Source organism: Triturus cristatus, chromosome 7 (genome assembly GCF_964204655.1).
Source record: "Triturus cristatus chromosome 7, aTriCri1.1, whole genome shotgun sequence".
NCBI lineage: Eukaryota > Metazoa > Chordata > Amphibia > Caudata > Salamandridae > Triturus > Triturus cristatus.
The window spans coordinates 1,648,056,508-1,648,080,678 of NC_140590.1; the positions used below are offsets into that span (position 1 = coordinate 1,648,056,508).

At 42.0% G+C, this 24,171-nt stretch overlaps 1 protein-coding gene across 8 annotated transcripts in view; it reads right to left on the minus strand.

The window, feature by feature from the left end:
* ARFGAP1 (ARF GTPase activating protein 1) overlaps window positions 1-24,171 on the minus strand; it is a 545,635-nt gene that overhangs the window by 32,686 nt on the left and 488,778 nt on the right. For 6 of the 8 annotated variants that reach the window (XM_085619704.1, XM_085619708.1, XM_085619707.1 and 3 more), the window contains 2 exons: window positions 11,907-11,963; window positions 1,602-1,661 (listed from right to left, as the gene is read on the minus strand). In XM_085619704.1, coding sequence (XP_085475830.1) covers window positions 1,602-1,661; window positions 11,907-11,963 — 117 coding nt within the window. The remainder of the gene's footprint in view (window positions 1-1,601; window positions 1,662-11,906; window positions 11,964-24,171) is intronic. The other 2 variants (XM_085619711.1, XM_085619710.1) reach the window with 1 other exon arrangement.

A 24,171-nucleotide genomic window follows, 5' to 3' on the forward strand; every position in this document is an offset into this window, starting at 1 on the left:
TACCCCTGAGGAAGAACTCGTGAGAGTTCGAAATGCATTGGGTTTTTACTGTGCTGGCTCGAAGGAATGTTAAAAGCACGTATCTATGTTTAAGCTTATTTGGCGACATATGATATCTGAAAATGCGCAATAAATATTCTAGCACCATCAGGTTGTCTCTGGAGTGATGCAATAAGCTGGGAGCACATGGATTACTTTACTGAATTATTATGGAGTACTACGGATTACTGAGAGAAACATTGTTTTCTTCGGAGGAAAGTCTCCTTATTTCAGCAGTGCAGCAGCAGGGGGCACCAATGTTGCCCTCTTGGAAGTATCTTCCTGAATTAAGTCATTCCTGTACTGGGGGCTTTAAAAGATACAGGAACAAAACTATAACATGAACTTGCACATTTACTAAGAAAAATACAAAGAATGTCAAACAGAGAATGCCACCGTCAAGAATTGATGAACTCTAGAGTGGTCACTAACTTTTAAGGAGGTCTTCATTTAAATTAGATGTAAATAGAAAGCTTAGCAGTGCTGTATAATTGGGCAACAATGTATGACTATTCCAGAAACAGACTGTGCTAGGGACTTCAACAGCAACGAGACAACCCAACAGTAAAGCAACCTTTACTTAGGATATGCTTCTGTCTATATATCTGTTAAACAGAAGCAATACATTGCAAAAGAGGAAATTGGCCGGGTGCACACTTACCACATACCAAATAGGCAGCAGTGGGGAGAGAAAGAATGAAAAAAGGCACAGATTAACAAGGAAAGCAAATATAAAAAATTCCCTTAGGCTGTTTCCATTTCATGCAGAGCACACGGTAGAGATTTTGCCATATTACAGCAATTACTCATTTGCCAATCATAAAGTCTGTGCAGAGAACAGAAGTTTTAGAGAGAAAAACTTGCACCTGCTCATGAATAAGGAAATATATGTTATTTAAGAATTTAGCCTTTACAAGTGGGAAATCTACGAGCTTCCAAAAAGATCACACGCGATGACTATCTCAGAAGTACATAGAAAGGAAAAATGTCCATTCTGCTCTACGTGAAACAGATGAATATTGACTTCTAAGATATATTTACAATGATTCAAAAGGAGCAGTAACGTGTACCTTACTGTGGCTCTCAAACAGGGGATCGATTTTTCTCTGACTAAGGCTTCTTTTGATTGAGGAGACTGTGCAACAAGGGGTCGGAAGTAGACGGGAGTAAGTTGAGGGCAAATATGATATTCCTTTCTACGATAGTAACCAATGGGTCAAACAGAAGCTGAAGGGTTTTCAATGATACAATGAGTACAATCTTCCGGAAAACAATATTCAATAATTTCTGATAGTGTACCATTGTCAAAGGAGGGTCTTATATAATTTCACTACAATTAAACTACTCAATTAAGCTATCCCTAAAAGTGACATTTATTAACATGTTAGCACTATGATCTCAAACATTTTTAGACTATGAATAAACAAATTGAGGAAGCTTATCAGAAATCGATGGGCATAATATTCTGTGAATTTATAAAAAAAACACCGTGTGCTCTGGAAAATGGAGACTGGCTTAAGGGTCAGACCCCCCTGTGAGACAGAGGGAGGCCTTCTTCATACCTTTGTTGCCAACTGAAAAACCCCAGTGGAAACATCATCTAAAATCTTTCCCTCTTTCACCTAGTGGAAGTAAAATAGCTCAAATTAGTGTCTACTTAATGCTGTAGAAGTCTGCAGCTGGAGATGACTTGGCACATTCCCAAATACTTAAACACAAACATCAAAAACAAACATTTAGACACTGTGGGGAAGAAGACAAAAAATGGAGAACAAACATGACTTTATTGACCGTAAAACAAGAAAATGAAAGACAATTCTTTGTCTTAACAAAGTGAGAGAATTGGACAACAAGTTTAAAACTTATCCTGGACTGAGGAGATTAGCTGATCATCACACCAAATGGTTGATGCACTCAAATAATTAGCAGGAATTGTTTTGTTGAAGACAAATGATCAATTTCTCCTTTGCTTTGTCAATGAACCAGCAACACTGTAGGTGGGTGACATTAGGACAAAGATGGAATCTTGGAGGTCATATAATTTGTTCAAAAGAGGAGGTGAATATAGTTACTCCACCAGCTGATCAAGCTATTAACTCCATTTACTCCCTGCTACACATTTCAAACAAGTCTCAAACAATAAGTTACAAGTTAAACTGTATTTGGGGAGGAGCATGGGAAAGCATGCATTATATAACGATTCCTACTCAAGTCTTACAAACTATTGTCAGCCTACGTAAATCTAACAAATTATTCTTAGCAGTGTGTTAATGTCTACCAGTTACACAACCTAGATAAGAAATGTAGACCAGGCAGAAAGAATGGCACGACTACAACAGTCTAACTGCTGAGAGCTGAACTCCCTGCCACTTCACTAGGCATCCTGTATCTCTCTTTCCACATCAAACTGTCTTTAATGAAAAGGCCCAATATGAGACATCTGTGAAAATCCGTAGAATCAAACAACTACTTACAATACAAAAATGAGATGTAATATTCTTATCACCTTATCCAGCTGCTATACACTGTGGTGCTTTGGTTTCTGAGAGTCGACACTGCAAATTTAGAAACTACAAGTGACTATTCTACAGCAGTCCTCTGTGTTTATGGGATGAAATGTAGCGGACAGGCCCAGGGATCTAAGCACAGTTTTGTCAACAACAAAAATTGTGAATATCTGAAGATTAGGAGAATAAGCGACCATGTAAGATCCATCACAGTCCCTTCTTTTTCTGTGCATACCACAATATACAGTGTGAGGTTGACTGGTGGAGGGGGGTTCTTCTGGATAAAAGAGCGTGGAAGATGAGTAGAGGATAACGGCTCCCATACAGGGGTATAAATGATTATGGATCCAGTAACACTGTTCTCGAGCCCCTCAACAAATCTCACAATCCGGGCTTATTGATCATTTTCCCACAATCCAAAGAATAACAAGCATTCGCATAGCCAATAGGTCTGGCTTTTGGGACCTTATAAGTATTCAGTTATGCAGCACAATATCCTTGGTGCAACAACATCAACCGTTGCATGGATTAACACTTATAATGTCCCAAAGGCGAGACCTATTAGCTATTCCAATGCTTGTTTTTGGTAGCTGACGTAGGTCAACTTAGTTCCCTGAGTGATGCCAGAGAACATTTTATTACAGCAGGAGCATCTGTATGGAAACAGAGTACCGTAACGAGGAGCAGAGGGGATGTATATATAGATAACGGAGCGGGCGGGAGCGGCAGATTGCCGGGGTGTTTAGAGGTATTTATTTTGAATGAGGTTGAGAATGTAAATTCAATGTAAAACACGGGAACTGAGTAAATTCACTGTACTTCAGAATTTACATGAATTAGATTTACATGATGTACTATGGTCTGATTTCCATAGCTTGGGACTTTATAAGTGTTCAGCCAAGCAGCACAGCCTCCTGAAATCAAAGTTTGTGGTAAATTATTTATGATATACTGGCCCCATTACTTTCAGCCATTAATTAAAGTCCTTTGGCAATGTTGGCATGTGTAGTCTATGGCACTGGTCTCCTGCCATTTATTAAAGTCATTAAAGACCCTAAACTGACCTTTTACAGTTTTGGCATTTGCAATGAATGGCATGGGTGGCCTTCATATGGCTATGCCCATTACAATGCGAGTCACATAGCCTCTATGGCACGGATGTGCTAATGCTGCACGTTATTTGATGCCCGCAGACTTCCCAGTACATGGCAGCTAAGCGGTAGGGTGCCCATTAAATACCATGGACAGTAATGCCCTTGGCACGGGGGGCAGTGGGGGCTGGAAATGCTGCACCCATCCTCCCACTTGCTGCCTCAGCTGAGCACAGCCCAGTGTTCAAAGACTCTATGTGAACAGCAGGGAGAGAAGGCAAGAGCAGGGAGTGCAGGCATATTCAAGGAGAGCGCAAGCCCTGCACTTCTCAGGGCCAGATTGTGGCAGATCGATAGTTAAAGTGATAGAGGTAAAAAGAGGAAGAGGGCTAGATAGACAGACAGATCAATAGAGACAGGCATGGCGATAGATAGACACACAGACAGATATGGGTACTACAGAAGTTGAGTGGTAAAGACCTATATACTTCTATTATGAGTGGGTGGCACACAGAAACAGATGGAATCGAGGGACAGTCACAAACAGAGCTAGAAGAGAGGGGAGGTTCAGAAATGTGTGTAGCCAGCAAGGGGTGACAGAGAGCTCGAGAAACACATGGATAACTAGAGACACAGCTAGGCATAAATAGATAGGCAGTTAGATAGCGACAAGGGCACCCCTTCCTCTCCTCAGCCGAGCACCACACCAGGTGCCCATTTAAAACTCAACAGCTTCTTTTACTGCCACCCTAATCAACGTATACCATCTCTCCCTCTGCATTTCATCACTAAGGATGGAGTTGTTTGCCTCCCAGATCACTCCCTTCTGGCCGCCTTTTCTCTCCGGCACGTTTTATTATGGTTTATGCCTCCCAAACCTTTCATTAACAGCATTTGCTGAGAGTGGGAATCGAGAGGTCTCAGAAGTCCGTCACAGAGGGAAGGTAAGGCTAGCATGAAGTGTGTCTCGCGTTACCCAGGCATGCGTTGTAAAGAATGAACAGTGTGTCAGAGACCGGCAGTCCCACCTAAACATGAAATGGAATCAAGCACATCTTTTAGTGGCTGAAAGTCAGTGTATCAAGGCGCTTTGAACATACGTGAAGCAGAATCACGGGCCCAAAATGTAAAAGGAATGTGTCCTTTGCTTGGAATTATCACACATTTGGGTCTGTATTTATTTTATTTTTTCCTTAGGTCATAAGCCACCATAAAGCTGTTTGAAAGCACGGTACATGGTTTCTGCGACAATGTGCTCACAAGTTGGCTGTACATTCAAGATGTAGGAAAGTGACATTTTGACAGTTCAGCATCGTCACCTTTAAAACACGAGGACACTGTCAGCTGCACATTCATAATCTCAAATCAGAATACAAAATCCTCTACTAAATCCGGTTTGGACTCCCCACTGTAATCTTGGGCAACCCTTTGCTGCGCTGAACTTAACACTGGTCTCACAGATTAGATGTAGTATGGGCGCACAACGAAGATCAACTACAAATACATTATTCACGTTAAAATGTTTTCAAAAACTAAAACCTTGCATTTTGATACAGAAAAGGTACAATGTGAAGAGAATGTTGTTTGTGTGTAAGTAACAGGGATGGATGGAGCCCTCATTTTAATCAGGACTGGCGAAATTAAAAAAATCTATCTTTATTTATTGACTGGTTTTGGCAATAAGATAATAAAACCAGGGGGAGCGGATTCAGGAGTAGGGAGACTGAACAAGGGGAGGGAGGGCCGTAAAATGGAGAAAGGGGAGCGAGCGCGAGGGGCTGTAAAATGGAAAAAGGGGGAGCGAGCGTGAAGGACATACGAGAGGTGAATGCTCCCGCTCCCGAAATACCCAGGGCGAAGCCTTGGCCTGGTGCATTCTGCTGCTCCCAATAGAGGGCGGAACAGCACAGATAATGGGACCCAATATGGCTCCCAAGGTAGCCGAATTGTCGGGGCGGTGTGCACACACCACCTGGTGTCAGACAGTCTCGCGGCCTCTTTGCAGTCTGGTACGCGATACGACACCAACAGGGTGAAACACAGTACACGTCTCTAATTTTACCTCTGAGACCCCCAACCAGTGAAACTCCAGGATGAGAACCCATAACCTATGGAGTAAGAGTCAGAGACCTTGAACACTGGCCTCAGTGTATCCTAATGGGAAAACATTTTAAACTCTAATCGTAGCATCACCAGGCTTAATTAAGTGTGTTAGCTCCTGCACATACTTAAATCACGGAGCAGCACGCGCCAGCCAGGTCAACCCGCAACCGGAAATCGCGGTCAAAACGCACAGCTATAGGCAGAAGGAGGAGCGGCGTGTCTGCGCTCGCGGCCCTCTCCCAACCACCCCCAACAATGGGGCGGAAACCTCGGTCTGCGGGTTAGCGATCTGCGACATCCCCATAGGAAGTGAGGTACGCTCCTGCCCCTGCTCCCCAAAGCATGTACAGCCAGAAGAAAACGAAGGAGAGCGGCGGCCGGACCTGCCAGGCTCCCGCCCCCAACTGTTCCATTTTGAGTTGTGCTTCGGTGTCCTTCGACTGTAATGTGGGACGCGCACCATTATTCAAGCACTATGCATGATAAAATATAGTGGTATAAAAGTGCCCCAGTTGAAAGAAACGTGATTGTTTAACTTTCAAGGCTCAGGAAAATAACGCCTTCAGCACTGGCACAAAAGATATACTAAAGCATTGCTTCTTCAAGCAACCGAGGTAGTAGAAACAAAGGAATGTTGGCCTGGGACCCCTGCAACACCGGTAAGGGGGAGGCATGTTTGGTGGAAGGGAGGTGTAGCGCAGTGGGGCTCGTACACTCGGCGCAGTCCACCTCAAAGAATAGGAGGCCGTAGCACAGGACAACACCGGGTCACATGATGTCAGCCACTAAATACATTCTCAACCCCAGCAGTGACCGGTACAGGATGCGACAACACGGTGCCGCCCCAGTGAAGCAGGCTGCCCACCCCACTCCACCGCGCTGTGGGAAAGGTAGCACCTTTCAACCCGGCCCGGGACTCTCGGAACGTGTGCATGTGGCAGGTCAGAGAATCTGGTCTTAATTATTTGGGCGTCACCTGGTTAGGAACAGCCCCATATCCTAACTGGTATCTTGCATGGCCACCGGTGTCAATGCTGATGAGTTCAAGAAAAGAGATTCACACCTAGTCGTCCTTGTTTAATCCTTTCTTAGCCAATGCTGTTTCAACGGCGTGCATTAGCCTGCTTCGCGCTTCATCTCAGTGCGCTGTGCCAAAATGAACTTTTCCACATGGAACCCCTTTTCCGATTCCGCCAGGCTGCACTGCCACATTTTTAAATTTGAATCAAATGAATCAATTTATTTTCTGCTTTTCTCTTACTTTATTCTTCATTGTTTAAACCATTTTAATCCTTAACTCTTGTTTAGTAGTCAATTCATTTTACTCAGTTTTAGGTGAGCATTAAAATATTCACAAAAGCTCAGGAGTCCAAATTGGGTTCCACATACCATGACGTTTATTGAAACAACCCAATGCATTTCGGGAAATAAATTCCCTTCTTCAGGGGCATCTACAAATACAGAAACAAATATTTAGCTGACATATTTATCTGTGTTTAAACACTTCTTTGCATTTAAAGAAACAAACGTGTTCGATTATACGACTAAAACCGGAATCACAAACAATTTATGCAGTAATTTACCCCGTGTTTAGAAACATTCCTTCCTTGATTTTCCATTTAACTTCAACACATTGTATTCCAGTGCATCTACCCCACTGTGTGCTACACATCTCTACACTTTTTATCACTAAGCTACATACAAACATGTATTAATGTGCGCTTACCATGAGCTGGTGAGTCTCCATGTTACTTAAAATGAAACATTCCTACGTTCCTTCACAGCGTGTAAAAACGCTTCTGATGCGAGTGAAATTATTTTCTGCTAAGAGCCTCTTCTTAAATATTCCCGCCCATATTCAACGTCAGAAGGTAATTCATTGCACGTGTATGCCTCCAAAACTATACATAAACATTAACAAAGGACTACTCAATTTGTAGTTCATTGGTCTCTTAACCACAGTGAGACTGCAACTCCCAGAATACCCTAAACATTCCCGTCCACGTTCGTTTGATGTGTAAAGTGCCCGCATAAGTATGCTTGCATTTCCTTTTAAATAAATCTATTTGTAACCTTTATTTGAAAGTGTCCATTTCTTCAAAAGGAATTTATTTACAAATAGATTTATTTAAAATGTATGTAGCTTAGTGATAAAAAGTGTAGAGATGTGTAGCACACAGTGGGGTAGATGCACTGGGATACAATGTGTTGAAGTTAAATGGAAAATCAAGGAATGAATGTTTCTAAACACGGGGTAAATTACTGCATAAATGGTTTGTGATTCCGGTTTTAGTCGTATAATCGAAGACGTTTGTTTCTTTAAATGCAAAGAAGTGTTTAAACACAGATAAATATGTCAGCTAAATATTTGTTTCTGTATTTGTAGATGCCCCTGAAGAAGGGAATTTATTTCCCGAAATGCATTGGGTTGTTTCAATAAACGTCATGGTATGTGGAACCCAATTTGGACTCCTGAGCTTTTGTGAAGATTTTAACGCTCACCTAAAATTGAGTAAAATGAATTGACTACTAAACAAGAGTTAAGGATTAAAATGGTTTAAACAATGAAGAATAAAGTAAGAGAAAAGCAGAAAATAAATTGATTCATTTGATTCAAATTTAAAAATGTGGCAGTGCAGCCTGGCGGAATCGGAAAAGGGGTTCCATGTGGAAAAGTTCATTTTGGCACAGCGCACTGAGATGAAGCGCGAAGCAGGCTATTGCACGCCGTTGAAACCGCATTGGCTAAGAAAGGATTAAACAAGGACGACTAGGTGTGCATCTCTTTTCTTGAACTCATCAGCATGATTTTTGTTCGTCTCACATCGAGATTGCAACCAAAATGATAATAGTGATTAGAAGAGGACACGAGGAATACGCAACAAAAGCATGGTTAAAGTAACGTTATAAATGGCGAGAAAAGCACAGGACCTGGGTTCTCTCCCTTGTTGAAGTATGAAAAAGAGCAAAGCACTTTATTTAACAAAATACACCAAGAATTCCTTTTGAAGAAATGGACACTTTCAAATAAAGGTTACAAATGGATTTATTTAAAAAGAAATGCAAGCATACTTATGCGGGAACTTTACACAAACGAACGTCGACGGGAATGTTTAGGGTATTCTGGGAGTTGCAGTCTCACTGTGGTTAAGAGACCAATGAACTACAAATTGAGTAGTCCTTTGTTAATGTTTATGTATAGTTTTGGAGGCACACACATGCAATGAATTACCTTCTGACGTTGAATATGGGCGGGAATATATGAGAAGAGGCTCTTAGCAGAAAATAATTTCACTCGCATCAGAAGCGTTTTTACACTCTGTGAAGGAACTAAGGAATGTTTCATTTTAAGTAACATGGGGACCCACCAGCTCATGGTAAGCGCACATTAATACATGTTTGTATGTAGCGTAGTGATAAAAAGTGTTGAGATGTGTAGCACACAGTGGGGTAGATGCACTGGGATACAATGTGTTGAAGTTAAATGGAAAATCAAGGAAGGAATGTTTCTAAACACGGCGTAAATTACTGCATAAATGGTTTGTGATTTCGGTTTTAGTCGTATAATCGAAGACGTTGGTTTCTTTAAATGCAAAGAAGTGTTTAAACACAGATAAATATGTCAGCTAAATATTTGTTTCTGTATTTGTAGATGCCACTGAAGAAGGGCATTTATTTCCCGAAATGCATTGGGTTGTTTCAATAAACGTCATGGTATGTGGAACCCAATTTGGACTCCTGAGCTTTTGTGAATATTTTAACGCTCACCTAAATTTGAGTAAAATGAATTGACTACTAAACAAGAGTTAAGGATTAAAATGGTTTAAACAATGAAGAATAAAGTAAGAGAAAAGCAGAAAATAAATTGATTCATTTGAGTCAAATTAAAAAATGTGGCAGGGCAGCCTGGCGGAATCGGTGTCAATGCACGACAAGCCGTCCCTCCATCGGCAGCTCCCGGGAACACAACCAAATGGCGTCAGGAGTGAGGAGAAAGAGGGAGTGAAGAGAAACTATGGGGGAAGGAGGGGCAGCAGAAGAGCGCTCAGGTTTCAAACGGGGCTAGACACACACAGCGTTTGCCTTGCGGGAGCGAGCAGGGGCACCATCTGTTTGCAAGATAATTACAAACAGATGTCACTAAAGCTCGTTCCCGCAAGGGAAACGCTAAACGTGCACGCGTTGCAATTGAAAGCAATGCAAAGCATGCACGATTTTGGGGAAAAAAGTTGATCGATTCCAAGAGGTCCCCTCCTATGCAGTGCATGCACGCTGCGTAGGCGAGACCTAAAAATCAGTTTAGTACTTAGTATCTTTTAGCAAAATAAAGAAATAGGGCAACTCCTCCTTGGTCACACTTGGGCCCACAATGTCTGTGTGGCTAACAAGAACATATTACATTATTGAAAAGCAAGGTAATGAGCAGACAAAGCCCAATCACTATTCTCACATCCTCAAGCAAATGCAGTTGTAAACCAAAACCCATAAGTCATCTAACTTCAACATTCTTGACATTCCACTTACTATACAACACCCCAGCAACCAAAACTCTGGAACTCATGCTAATCAAAGCCCACTTAAATCTGTGGCAGAAGACCCCACTGCCTACACCAGATGTGCACACTTTTATGACACATATGTAAGTCCTTGTTCTAATCCAGGTGTTAAAAAAAAAAAACAAAAAAAAAAAAACACACCCTTAAAAAACACTTTCGTTAGCTTAGGAGAAGGGAGGTTGCAACCCTTTAAACTTGTCCAATTATCAAACTGCATTTTTACTTGCTCAAGTGGCCACTGGTCTGACAGACTCAGAGTGAAAACCCCCACGACTTTATTGATCATCATTTGTGCTTCTCATTTATTGCAAAGTTATTTATGTCTCAACTTAACTACTTACATGCAAATGACTGCCCCAATACTGGGATAGCTTAACCAATCAACACAGCACAATTTTCAACACAAACATCATTTTCTGTCTCTATAATGCTGTGCCCATATTCTACTCCACCCACTCTTTCAGATATGGACCTAAATCGATGGACCTTTCAATAAAATGGCCCTCAACATCATCTTTCTAAAATGGAAACAGACTAATAATGTATCATTTCATGCATTGGGGTCATGGGTTACTTACACCTCTCCAAATCTTCAGGGCTTCCTATAACCTGAAGGAACATTTGGTGAAACTTGACAACTTCACTACCACCACGTTATAGATTTGGTTCCACTGATGCCACCATCTCTTAAGCTGTTGGTTTGATGTCTTGTTAACTCCATCTAAGACCACATGGCTTTCCTCCCCCTACAGGATCTCTCCATCAACTCATCCCCCTTTTCCCTTTGTTTAGTGGATTATTTTGTTTAGTTTCCCTCTAGTGTATGATGCTTGCGTGTCATTGTTCCGTCTACCACCTTGTGCAGTTGTAATTCCCTTCATGTTGGATCTCATTTTACCTGTTTGCAAATACAAATTCTGAAATATATTTTGACTTTTTTATACTTGTATAATCGTACCATTTCCAAGTATTATACTTAGTTGACACAATAGCTAAAATTGTTACTTCTGCGTTTACATAAACTATATGCAAGCACCTGTATTCGACGTTACCATTACTGGTTGTATGTTTTACTTTTTGAAAACTAATACAGTTTTGGTACACAAAAAAATGGCCATTTAAACTATGTGGTCAACAACAGATTACTGCACACAATGCAATAGTGTGTTCAACAAAGATCAATACTACAAAGTGCAAACAAAGCAACCCACATCCATCATATGGTATTGCCCAATGGGCATTAAAGGTTAGATGCTCACTGGATGAAAATGCACACGTTTCTGTGGGTGTTAAACCTGGCACTTCAACAAAATTGCCATGCACTTTAGTATCTAGTTAATCAAGTCAATTTATTTTGTGAGTGCATTGTTAGTTTGGTGATTTTAAAGCAGTGTATGTGGAACACCGTGTGTTACTGATTGCAGATAAAGGATCTCCGTCTTAATACAACATTCCATATTCATGTGTTATTTTGGGTTATTTAAATCATAACAGATTGGAAATCATGCCCACCACCAGGTTATTTGAGAGATTTGTTAATGGCGTTCAGCTGGATAATCACCCCGTCACCAGATGCTAGAGCATAACAGTTACTTTGGTCACAGGTTTACCTTTTCCTGGGCTGGTTTGAGAACACTTTCATTAAAATTCGAACCTAACTCAGAAGCCTAGTTAAAAGCACAAAAAACAGTAATGAAAAAGTCAAATCTTTTTTAGGTTCATTGCTTCATGTAATAACAAACAATAAGATTATCATCAGAGCAGTCAGAAAGGGTGACAAAGGTACTTCCTTCTACAAGCAACAAAGTGAGAAGACATGCGCACACATGTAAAGCTGCAAGGCAGAACCAGAAATGACAGTTTGGCAGAGGTGATGAGAATAAAAGAGGGAATTTAACAGTTACCATCAGTCCAGATTGATATTACTCGGCTTAGGAGGATCATGTTGGGGGGATGGGGTGGGGAGGGGGGAGGAGGCCTCCCACCTAAAAACAAATCACACGGATACAGACCCTGGCCAGTCACGAGTACACCCTCCGAATGTTAAAGTTCAAGAGTGAACCAGTACAAATTCATTGTGAAATGTGGACCAACAAGCTATTTGCACCGGTCCAGGCTAATGGAAACCTACCTGGGGGAGGAGGAAATAAATTCCTTTGGTACGCATCACAAGACTTTCCAAGCACTTCCTCCATTTGGGACTGCAGGCTAATAGTTTATCTTTAAAAGACTAGTAGGTATGCCCACAAAAACAGTAACAGCTGGCATTGCAGAAGCCAGGACTATTACTTTAGCAATGCTACTAGGACCAACAGATAATGCATTATTTATGGTCCAACCACAATGTAGTCTGCAGAACACTTCTGTGGCGCACGCCACCAAGTGCCACAACTACTAGTTTCTAAAATTAGCCATGGGTACAATTCTTGAGGTTCAATATTTGTACACTTGTTACATCGGATACATGTACACTCTGGTAACTAGCTCAATACATAGTACATCTTGGGACTAACATTACTCAAAAACAAACTGAGTATTTATGTTGAGAACTTCAAGAAAACTAACTAACATCTTCAAACGATAAAATAAAGAAGAGTTGAAGTCTACGTAAGAGAGACTAACCAGAGACAGCATCATTCTGATGAACTATTCATGTGCATTACTACTTAGCAGCAGTAACAAGGTGTGCATGAGAGACTCTTAGGAGAAACTGTGACAGCAGCTATAAGGATTCTTAGGAAACCACCAGACCCGTTGTGTCCAGTGCCAGCGAATGTAGGACAGCTGGACGTTCTTACTTGCAAGTCAATTCTATTTTAGGTCTCTGAAACCATGACATCAAATTGACTCCTATTGCCCAATCAAGTTGTACCATTGCCATCCTGCTATAAGAAAAATGCTTGAAGTTAACCTTAGAACATTTATATCATTTAACACAGAGTAGACTCTGATCCAGAATCATGCACCCTCCCCCTCCCTTTTTTATTATATTATCAGCTCAGCAGAAGGTGATCATGGTCAGTCACCTAAGAACTACTGGCTAGTTCCAAGGAAGACTTCTAAACATAGGTAAGAGAACAATATCTTTGTTAGCAACATAAGTCACAGTTGTACACAATGTCTCACAGGCCACAAACTGCTGGGCTCCCAACAGCCGCTCATCCACCAAAAATAAATGATTCCAAATCATTCAAAAGCTCATAGACCAAACTAGATGCAGGAACGGATGACGGTATTATAAGTCAATGGGCCAGGCGAAGACCTTGAAGATGCAAGTATGGCACAGCCGCACAAATCCTGATTGTAAGAAGACATGAGGACCCTAATGCTAAACGCTTTCCTATTTTTTATGTATACAAATACATTGTGTAACTACAGGCACGCTTCGCTTACGTGGACCGGTGGCGCACTATTATATGTCACTACACGCATGTACTGTGTTGCATGCACATTGTGAGATGTATGAGAGTGGCTAATCACGAGGGTAACATCCTGTGTGAAGTTTAGAGGTGTTTGCTTGGTTATAGAACACAGCCCCAACTAGCCGATCCCACCATTAAACTCATTCTCACAGGCTGGACTCGGCATAGAGATAAAGCTAATGGCTCGAATTAACAGCATACATCATGGTGTGTTAGCACTAGGTCGGAGATTGGTGCATGCAGATCTTCCCAGTGTCTTGGAATAATTCAGGCTAACTTTTGTTTTGCCATTTCAGATATGGTGGATTAGACACCAAGTAGGAGAACATTTGTTAGTATGGATGGTGTGTAACTGGAATGAACCAGACAACTTTTGGAAAAGCGTGTAAGGAACGGACACAGGGAGTGAGATTAACGGTCCTGACAAAAGCCACAGGGATGGGTGGAAGAAACACGTATACCAGATCAAAGGAGGAAGTTAGGGCCACAGTACCCCTCCGCACTTCCCACTTTTTCTTTCCCAAATTTTAACCATAACAACTGGGGCATTTATTAAAGTAACAGATGCTACCAGCTAGGTATTTTTAACAGAATTCCACCTCTCCCCTCCTCCCCCCTACCCCCAACTCCTATTTTCTTACATAATCTGATATTATTCAGTGCTCCCGAGTAGCCTCATTGGTCACAGCACGCCTTGTTCCTCAGTGGAACACGAAGGAACCCAAATGATGAAGCAGGCCATCAAGGGAATCCATGCTGGAGGAGGGTTCTATAAAAGTATTTTTGCTTTTTTCATAAGAAAGTGGCCTGGACAGTCCACATGATGGAGTAGGGCTCTCTAATTTGAGGCTGAGGAGAATGAGCCCTTCTCTGTTCTCCCTCTTCCCTCCCCCTAACTTGCAGTATAATACTGCATATGGCTGTCTTTAATTATGTCGCACCAAGTTCATGGCAGAGGAAGATGCTCATGGACTGCGCACATATGGTATGGCATATTCATTTATAGACATACCCATACTATAATTTTTAAAACCCCAATTCAAAGGTGAATCACCAGTACTTACACAGAAGTACTAAAAGGAAATGCAAGAATGTTCTGTGCACGCTAAAAGCCCTAAACAGACTGGCAAAGCAAAGGGTGTAAATAGATGGGTCAGACCACCATTTAAATGAGATAAGTAATGGAACATCGCTAGACAGTTTAACAGGCTATACTAGGATTCTTCTGCTTAACCAAAAAAAATCTAAAATTCCTGGTGCTAATTCTTGAGCTAATGTATGGAGAAAACATAGTATTTCCAAGATAAGGAGAGCTTCAACAAAAAAAAAAAACAAAGCCAAACTACTCAGATAAACAATTCAGTTTTATAATTGTATTGGGGATGTCGGTAACCAGCGAGTGGTGATGCAAATAAACTGCCCCCTATGGATTTGGGAGAAATTTACAGAATTTCAAACTGAAATGTTATGGAAATAGCCCAGTAGGTTGCAGAACCAGCCATCATAAAAGAAAAACACATTTCACATTGCATTGCTAATTATGAAGAAACTGTTACAAAAGATATCATGAGGAAGGAAATACAACAGGAACTCAACCTCTACTGTAAAAAGCCCTAAAAGTATACCTCACAGAATCCAGAGCCCTGAATCTGTCTATTACTAATCTTAACCCTAACTCCAAGTGGAAATGAAACTCAAATCAACTCTAAAAGTAACCCAATACTAAATGTAAACCTAACCTGAACCCTTCAAACAACTCTAGGCATTATCCTATTTCTAACTTTCATCATAATGGATTTCTTCATAATGGTTTGCTCATAGTGCCATTAGAGATATTTTCCACTACTCCTCATACGCAGAAAAACTATACCTAACCTTCATCCCCAACGTCAGGGCATCCAAGCAGTAATGGAAGGCTGTACATGTACACACAACGAGGAGTTTGGCAAAAATGGTTTTGACATCACTGTATTTTCTTTGACACAAAATAACTTCTCCTATTGATCCATTTGAAAGACAGAGCCCTTAAAATCAACATATCATTTGTACTATGCGAGGTGGCCAGTGCCACCAGTAACCAAAATGCCTCACTATATATCTGGTATTTGCTCAACTGGCCAGAAGAAACGAAGGACTGCTATTTAAATGGTTGTTTGTTGCATTCAAGTTTATTATTGTTAAAAAATGAAGAAGGGAAATGTTACATGACTTATTAATCAAATATAAAAACCACAGAATAACAAGGTACATGACGAAGCTGCACAGAACAATGTAAAGGTGAAAAACAGACAGGGACATAGGGCCCATGCACAAGAGGAGGAAGTTCAGTTTTACCAGCTCAGATTGCTGTTTGGAACCCCACATCTTTACTCAGGACAGCGACGAAGAGCAAAAGCAGAAGAAGAAGCAGCTTTTAGCAAAACACGGAAATGCATTTTTCAAGCAGGTTAAAGTAGCATGAACCATTCATAGTGGCAGACTGAAAATGCATTACTGGGGCTGGAAAGGGACAGTGACACTACATTCTGGCAGCAATAAATACTAACCTGAGAGCTTTTAAAGGACATAATCAAATCATTCACTAAGGCCTGCACTTTTGGAAATTTAATTGTAAAGCAGAAGTTGACCCTTCGTATAGTGAACACAGGAAGCCACCTGCTTTATTTAGTAAGCTGTTCACTATTCGGCATCTTCGTTTATATTATGTGGGAACAGTGCAAACTTAATGGATGAATAAGGCCCATGTCAAATGCAGGAACTAAGGTAAAAATTTACCAACCACTGCTCCCAAGAACACCTTGCTAGGTGCCTATGCATGCATCATAGGCCTTACCCCTTGGTACCCCAGCAACAATAAAACATAACTGTATCTTAACTCTTCTGCCCCTGCCCTGGGAATGCAAAGAGGTAGGCTGATTTATAGAGGATTGGAGGAATTTCTGGCCTTTAGTCAGTGGTCGAAGTGCATTAGAAAAGATTTTGAAACGGATTGTGTGCATAGAGGTGTGGGGTCAAAAACATAGCTAACAAAAATATTCTGTAACTTTTTTCAGTCTTTCTCCTTCTGTTAACTTCATATAAAATAAGGCACAGCTTAAATGAAAACTAAATACAACTTCAGTTAATCAGTAGGAAACCTCTATTAGTTAATGCACCGCAGAGGTATGTGTCTGTAACCAGACAGCCACAGAAGTGAATCCTGGTTGGTGCAGTTGAGAATAGTAACTTGTGAATGTTAGACTGGCCCTTTAAGAGAAGCAGGTCTACCTGTGCTGACAATCCGTGTCTCAGTTCAACTTTAAAGGAGAGTAGGATCTCGAATCAAATTGAATAAGAGGTCATATTAAAATGGAAAGGAGGAGGGATAGAGTTTAAGGGCTTCAAACAATATTCCATTTAAGCACTAATAATGACTGTTCTTTGTCTATCATAATGTCTTCACTAATCGTCAGAAAAACTGAATAAAAAAAAATTTAAAAATCAAACCCCTTAAGACAATAGTGGCAGCATAATTGAGAATAAATCAACCAAAAAGAGAAAGGAGGATATATTGCTAAAATGGGGGTGTAAGGAAGTTTGACATAACTGCCTCTCTCCTGGAGTCTGAAACGAGACAGCATTGTCCAGTAAATAAGTATGAGTAATACATTTTGAGGAGTCTGTTTGGATATGTTAGAAATTAGGGCATTCCTCAGCATTGTAGCGTTGGTAGCCTTTTGCCGCATGGAGTGAGGGTTTTGTTTCCCTAGAAAGGATTTGTTGGCTTTTTGATAACATGCAAAGAAACATGAGACGATCTTGCTAGTGACTCTAGCCTATGCCTGGTTACATATGGTCACAACTGATGACATTTTTGATTTGCACATATGTGTTGAATGGCCTAAACATTCAGGTAGCGAGAGAGAATTTTGAATGAAAATTGGAAGGTCAATAGTTTGATTAACATTAAAAAAGAGTGGGTTCTTGTATATTACCCTAGCTTTTGCAAAGAGAAGAGTAAGGATCTTGCAGGCATAGTATCAGAATTTCACTTACACTACATGCTAGGTTAATGGCCACGTGGAAAACAGCTTTCCAAGAGATATACTGCAACAATGCTTTGTGAACAGGTTGCAAAGAAGAACCTTTCAATCTGGAAATCATCATCTAATTGAGGGAGAGACTTTAGTACCTCCCTGGGAAACCTTAGCCATTTGCAAAATTAAGAGAGACATGCAAATGAGTCTTCAAGGAAGCTTTAAAAACTATTATACCTAGCTTAACTGAAAAAACCTTGAGACCAGACTGAACTAGATGAAGATTGTATGGCAGATTACTTCCTCTTGTCAATTAGTCTGATCAAAGGATATCTGTAAACTGCAAACCCAGAATTATTTTCACAAAGAAATAGGACTCCCTTATGAAAGGATGGGAGCTTGTTTTCTAATGTTCATACAATCTTACGGTAATTTGAAGTGGCTGTATTGTACGTAGGTTAGGCTACAAAAGTTCGCCTTCCATGATGGATAGACAATCTGGTTTAAAGTGCAGTCTCTACAAAGCTAACAAAGTAGGTTCAAGTACCAGTATCACCTGTGACAAAAGCAATCGCGATCACATGGCTTTGCACCTCTTAAATCGGTCATGGCTGTTTAGAGGGAATGTGGGAAAACTTACAAAACTTTCTGAGATCAGTTAATTTAAAACATTAGTTCTGGATTCTCTTTACAGAAACCTGGGTGGACAATTTAGGCATTTGTTTTTGTTGCACCTGTGAACACATCAATTTGCTGTCTGCCTCTAAAAAAATCCTCTCAAGAAGCCTCAAAACTGTCTGTGTTGTTGGTAATCCCCTTGTAAACACAAGGCCAAGCGCCCTGGCTCTGGCCGTGCTCTTCATAAATCTTTTAAGAGCCCAATTTGTTTTTTCTCCAAAGAGGTGTCCATCAAGGTGGGCTGTATGTTAAGTAAAAATCCAGAGTTTGAGCCATGTACGGAGGTGCAAGAATATACATGTTCCCATTGCCCGGGCAACAGAATCTGCCATATCCAGAGATGACTGGATGACTTGTTTTGTGCTGTCTGGCCATCTCTCACTAACTCTGTGAAGCACGATTAAAGACACTCCAGCAACTTTGAAATCACCAGTGTGCCATGTCCTATAGGCTGAGAGTATATTTTCCCATCAAACAAGCAACATTATTAGTGCTGAGGGCCATGCTGTAATCTGGAAAGGATTTATTTGTGAAATATTTCAATTACTTGGCTCCCTGTCCAAAAGCGTGGTGGGAAAGGCCCCTGCAAGTAACTTCAAGGAAGAGGAGGCCTGGGTGAAATAGCTCTCTGCCGACAGACGAGTAAACAAATGCTAGGTCATCTGGAGCCGGCCTATATCTTCTGAATGGTGAGCGCAGGAGAAGGCTTTTCCCACAGTGCAAGAATGAGGTCTATAGATTTTTCGGTGGCGGAGGTTCCACTGCATGTGCTGCTGGGTGTAACACCTGGGTGAGGAGGTTTGCTTTGGCATACCCTGTAGTGAGTTCCAGATTAAGGTTTTTTTTTTTTTAAACTGCGTGATAGGAGATGGTCTCCAGTGGCAGAAGGCTAGTCGGGGAGTAGAGTTCATGCTCAGGTGAGGTATCGAGGCTACTTATATCCCAAGTGTCATGAAGTCTGGGTCCAAGGTGCCATCTTGCCCATCATTATCCTCGCTGTGTCCTGAACTAGCATTTTAAGTGGATCAGAATCTACACAGAAATATTGCCACTCTTCCATGACATGCTGTGCCTCCTTTCTGGATTGGTGTTGTGGAGTAGTCCGTTCCATTAGAGGCAAAGGAATCGGGGCAGATCTTGTTCTGGAAAGGTTAGGTGAGGCACCAAGGGAGTAGTTTGCAGGACTGATTACAGTGCTGGTGGCGTTGGAAGTGGTGGGGTAGCTGGCCTGGTGCCAAGAGTAAGTCTGCTGGAACATGGAGAAGTGGAAGCAGTCGTTGTACTGAAGAGGAAGCTGAAGTCCAAGTTGGCGACAGAATTATGGGAGGCAACGGGAAGGATGGTGTGAATGGGGATAGCGATACCAAAGGGGATGACGGACGGAGCGTTTGAGCAAATCAAACACTCAACCCCAGTCAACTGATCTGGGTTTAATCCATCATCATTCTTTAGCTCACTCCACCACCCCAGTTCAGAAATGGCTATATGCAAATCAGTCTGACCCTGTGCCTCATGGGAACAGTCCAGCCCGAACTGCCAAGCCATGTCTTCCCTGGACCAGAAACAAGCATCCTGGGACCGGTTTCGGGTTCATAACCCTCATCAGCCAGGCTATCTTGAATCCAGTGGCAAAGTGAGCAAGGGATCCACGTCTGGACATGCCCTGCCAACTTAGGACGAACAAAGCGACACCAAAGGGTATAGAGCTTAGGCCATCAGCACTATGTCAAAGGCGTACCCTATAGGATCCATGAGGCCCAAAGGTGTTTCAGAGGGGACCATGAACCTTTGGAAAACATCAAACATGGTATTCATGAAGGAGGCAGGGTCTGTTCCCTCAGTCACTCAGCAGATTTGTAGAGGACTTCTTGTCACCTGTAAGGGCATCCAGGAGTTGTTCCCTGGGCTGGGAAGTTGAGGAGTTGCTGACTGGGCTGGTGTTTGGGCACCGCTGCCTCAGGAGATTAGGGATCAGTGCTGGGTCCGAAGGAGCAACAGGCATTTGAGCCTCTGAAGGCAGCTCAACTAGCTTAGGCTCCGAAGAGAAGTCCTGAGAAGGAGGAGAATGCCTTGGTGACTTTACCTATTGAAGAATGGCACAGCTTCTTCTGATTTTTCCTGGTCAATGATTTTGATAATGACAGTCATGCATCTTATGACCTCGTTCTGGGCCTTGATTTCCATTTGGCTCAGTGATCATCCCAAGCCAGGACTTTAAAAAGCTCGGCGTCCCATGCCTTGGGATGCATTCTTCGGCATAAACCACATGCCTTGACGTTGTGATCTGACCCAAGTTTATATACTACAGGGCCATGAATGTTGTTTAGCCATCACAGTCCCTGAAGAGTTTGAAACCTGAATGCTTAGAGGAGACATCCCTGTACCGCACCTGTAAGAATATCTTTTTTTAACAAATAATGAAACTGTTCTGAGGAGATATTCTGACCAGAATAAAGCTTTGAGTTTGCGTAGAAGGAGTGTAAAAAGGAAACTGATGTCAAAGCGCAGGTGGGAGAGCTTTATGGCTCCAGTGACGACATAATGATGTTACTTCTTGCACCGAAGTGCCAGCACCACTTACCGCTAAGGAGAACTATTAAAACGTTTCTAGATTAAGTACAACGCCTGGGATAGTCAAAAGTTGAAGAATCTGCAGGTAGAGGTATCCCTCAGAGTTAGGTATGTATTTTTTTTATACAAGAAGTTTGTTTGATTACAAGAGATTGGCATGACAGATAAAACGCTCTATGCCAGACCTCTAAAATAGGGGCAGGATCAGGGAAAATTAATCTGCTAAAACACTGGATCATACAAGCTTGATACATTTAAAACAGGTGTCAAAAAAATGAACTCTACAGTAAGTAAGGTACTTAGGGCCCGACTAGGGACAGGACCAGAAGCGCATAATATCATAGAAATATGAACAATAACTACCTAAAGCTTTGGGAATTTTCATGTTACCCAAAAGGATGCAGTGTTTCTACAAATTTAAAATGGAGGCCCTAGTATATGAACACTTCTGAAACCACAATTCCAAAACAAAAACCTGAGACAAAAGGCAGGAAAAATCACAACAGCAAAAGGAAATCAACGTAGAAAACAGAAGGCTTTGAAAATAAATTGATCTGAAAAGAGAAAGGAAAGAGCTCACAAGACAATGGTCCTCATTATAATAAATTGTTTTTATATATTTAGAAGACACAACTTACTATCTTTTAGTAGCAAAAAGGTTTTTGCAGACAGGTTCTGACGAACAAGTTACTTTTATATATTTAGAAGATATGACGGACTATCTTTTAGTAGCAAAAAGGTTTTTGCAAACAGGTTCTGACTAACAAGTTACTTACCTTCGGTAACACCTTACCTGGTAAAAACAATATCTAGCCACCGATTCCTAACCTTAGAAATATCAGGTGTCAGATTGGATCTCAATTTTTCTTTTTTTTTTTAGTAGTACCCCTGCACGCCGCTACGTGATATTGTTCGGCCCTGCACAGAGTCATCAGCACCGGAAGTGATGTGGGCAATGCCTATATAGGTCCAACCCTAGCAAGCTGGCGTCAGTTTCTTTTCTAGACTTTCGATGCCATAAGCGTTAAACCACGAAGAACACTGACCAATAAAGTGGAAAATTAGGGCCCACAGAGCAGGGAGGATAGGTAGGTCGGTAAGGTATCAGTGGCTAGACAGATTCTCTACCAGATAAGGTGCTACAGAAGGTAAGTAACTAGTTCATCTGACAGACTTCTAGCTGCAGATTCCTTACCTTAGAATAGATACCCAAGCAATACCTCCCCAGAGGTGGGTTTGCAGACCAATTTCACACCAGAAAGTCTTGCAGGAATAAACAGGCCAAGAGCCCAAAGTGTTCATCCATACGGACCAGAGACTGTCCAGGCAATAGTGCTTGGTGAATGTGTGCAGAGGCCCACGTTGTTGCCTGGCAGATGCACTGGTGCTGAACTCTGAGCTAACACAGTGGTTGCAGCTTTAGCTCAGGTGGAATGAGCAAGCAAACCCTTGGGGGGTTGCTTCTTGGCTTCTGCACAGCCTGTCCATTTTTCGCTCCAACATATCCCACAAAGAGTTGATCGGAACTCTTGTAAGCGGTCGAGGTAGAACAACATCGCTTTTTTTGGGTAGAGGCGGTGAAGTCGCTCCTTTTCATTGGAGGAATGAGGTATAATGTGAAAAGTAGGCAAAGTGATGAATTGGCCAACTTAAAAAGGAGTAACCGCTTTCGGTAGAAATGAAGCTCTAACATAAAGCACCAGTTTGTCTGGGTAGTTCAAGTAGGGAGGCTTGGATGACAAAGCCTGAAGTTCAGTGACCCTCCGAGCAGATGTGAAACCCACGTGTAAGGCCATTTTGATGGTAAAGAGCCCGAGTGGACAATTGGGCAAAGGAGTTCACAAAGAAACTGAGGACAAAATTGAGGTCCCAATTGAGCATAATGAAAGAGAAGGTGGAAACAAATGTTGTAAACCTTTGAAAATTCCATTTACAATAGGGGATTTGAAGAGGGGTGGCTGGTCAAGCAACTGCAGAAAAGTTGAAATAGCAGAAATATAGCCTTGAGAGTGCACAGAGAAGACTCTTTCTGGGCAAGGGACAGTATGAAGAGAAAATCAGTAAAAAGAAGGCAGAAAGGGGAATCACCTGTCTTTCGGAACACCATGCCACACATTTTCTGCAATCTCAGGCATATACCATCATGGTGGAGAGATGCCTGGCTGACAAGATAACGTCACATGCGTCGGGTAGCAAGGTCTAAAGTGGTTAACGTCACCACTCAATCTCCACGTAAGAAGGAGAAGAGTTGAAAGGTTTGGGTGGATGACCCTCCCCTGCTGCTGCAGCAGAAGATCATCCCGAAGGGTAGCCTGATCGAAGGACCGATGGCCATGCTCAACAACTCTGGATACCAGACTCTCAGTGCACAATCTGGAGCCACAAGGATGACTTGGGTCCAGTCTTTACTGATCTTCTTAAGAACTCTGGGCAGGAGTGATACGGACGAAAAGGCGTACAGAAGGGTGGAGCTCCACTCGAGATGAAAAGCAAACTCCAGCTCCCAGGACTGCTGACATGCACGTTCCTACCAGTGGCAAACAGATTCAACCAAGGATCTGAAAGAGACTTTGCATCACCTGCGGAAATAGACAATGCCTGATCTGCTAGGCATCTTCAGCCGAGTTTAGCCACTCTGGAGTTCAGAGAGCCCGTCAGATGTTGAATCACCAGGGATATGCCTGAACATTCCAGTCTTGTCCAGAGACACAGGAGCTCTTGACAAAGGGTCCATGACTCCACGCTGCCCTGTTTGTTGCAGTACCACATGGACAAAGTTTTGTCGATTAACACTTGCACTAGTCTTCCTTTGATGGAGGGTAGAAATGCATTCAATGCCAGTCGGATCTCACAGAGCTCTAGTAGGTAGATGTTGAGTTCTGGTTTCCGGCGGAATCTGAAGCCGCTGATCTCCACCTCTCCCAAGATGCTGCCCCATCCCAGGATTGATGAATCATTCACTACTGTCAGATCTGGTTGGGGTAAGGGAGAGGGGTCTGCCACGGACCCAATCGCGATTTGTTAGCCACCAGTGCAGGTCCTTTGCAGCTCCCTCTGAGATCTGGAGTATATTGAAGAGATTTCCCTGATATTGCGCCCACTGGAACTTTAAATTCCACCGTAGAGCCTACATATGCCAGTACTGTGTCACCAGCAGGAGGCCATGAGGCCCAGCAGCCTCAGAGTCA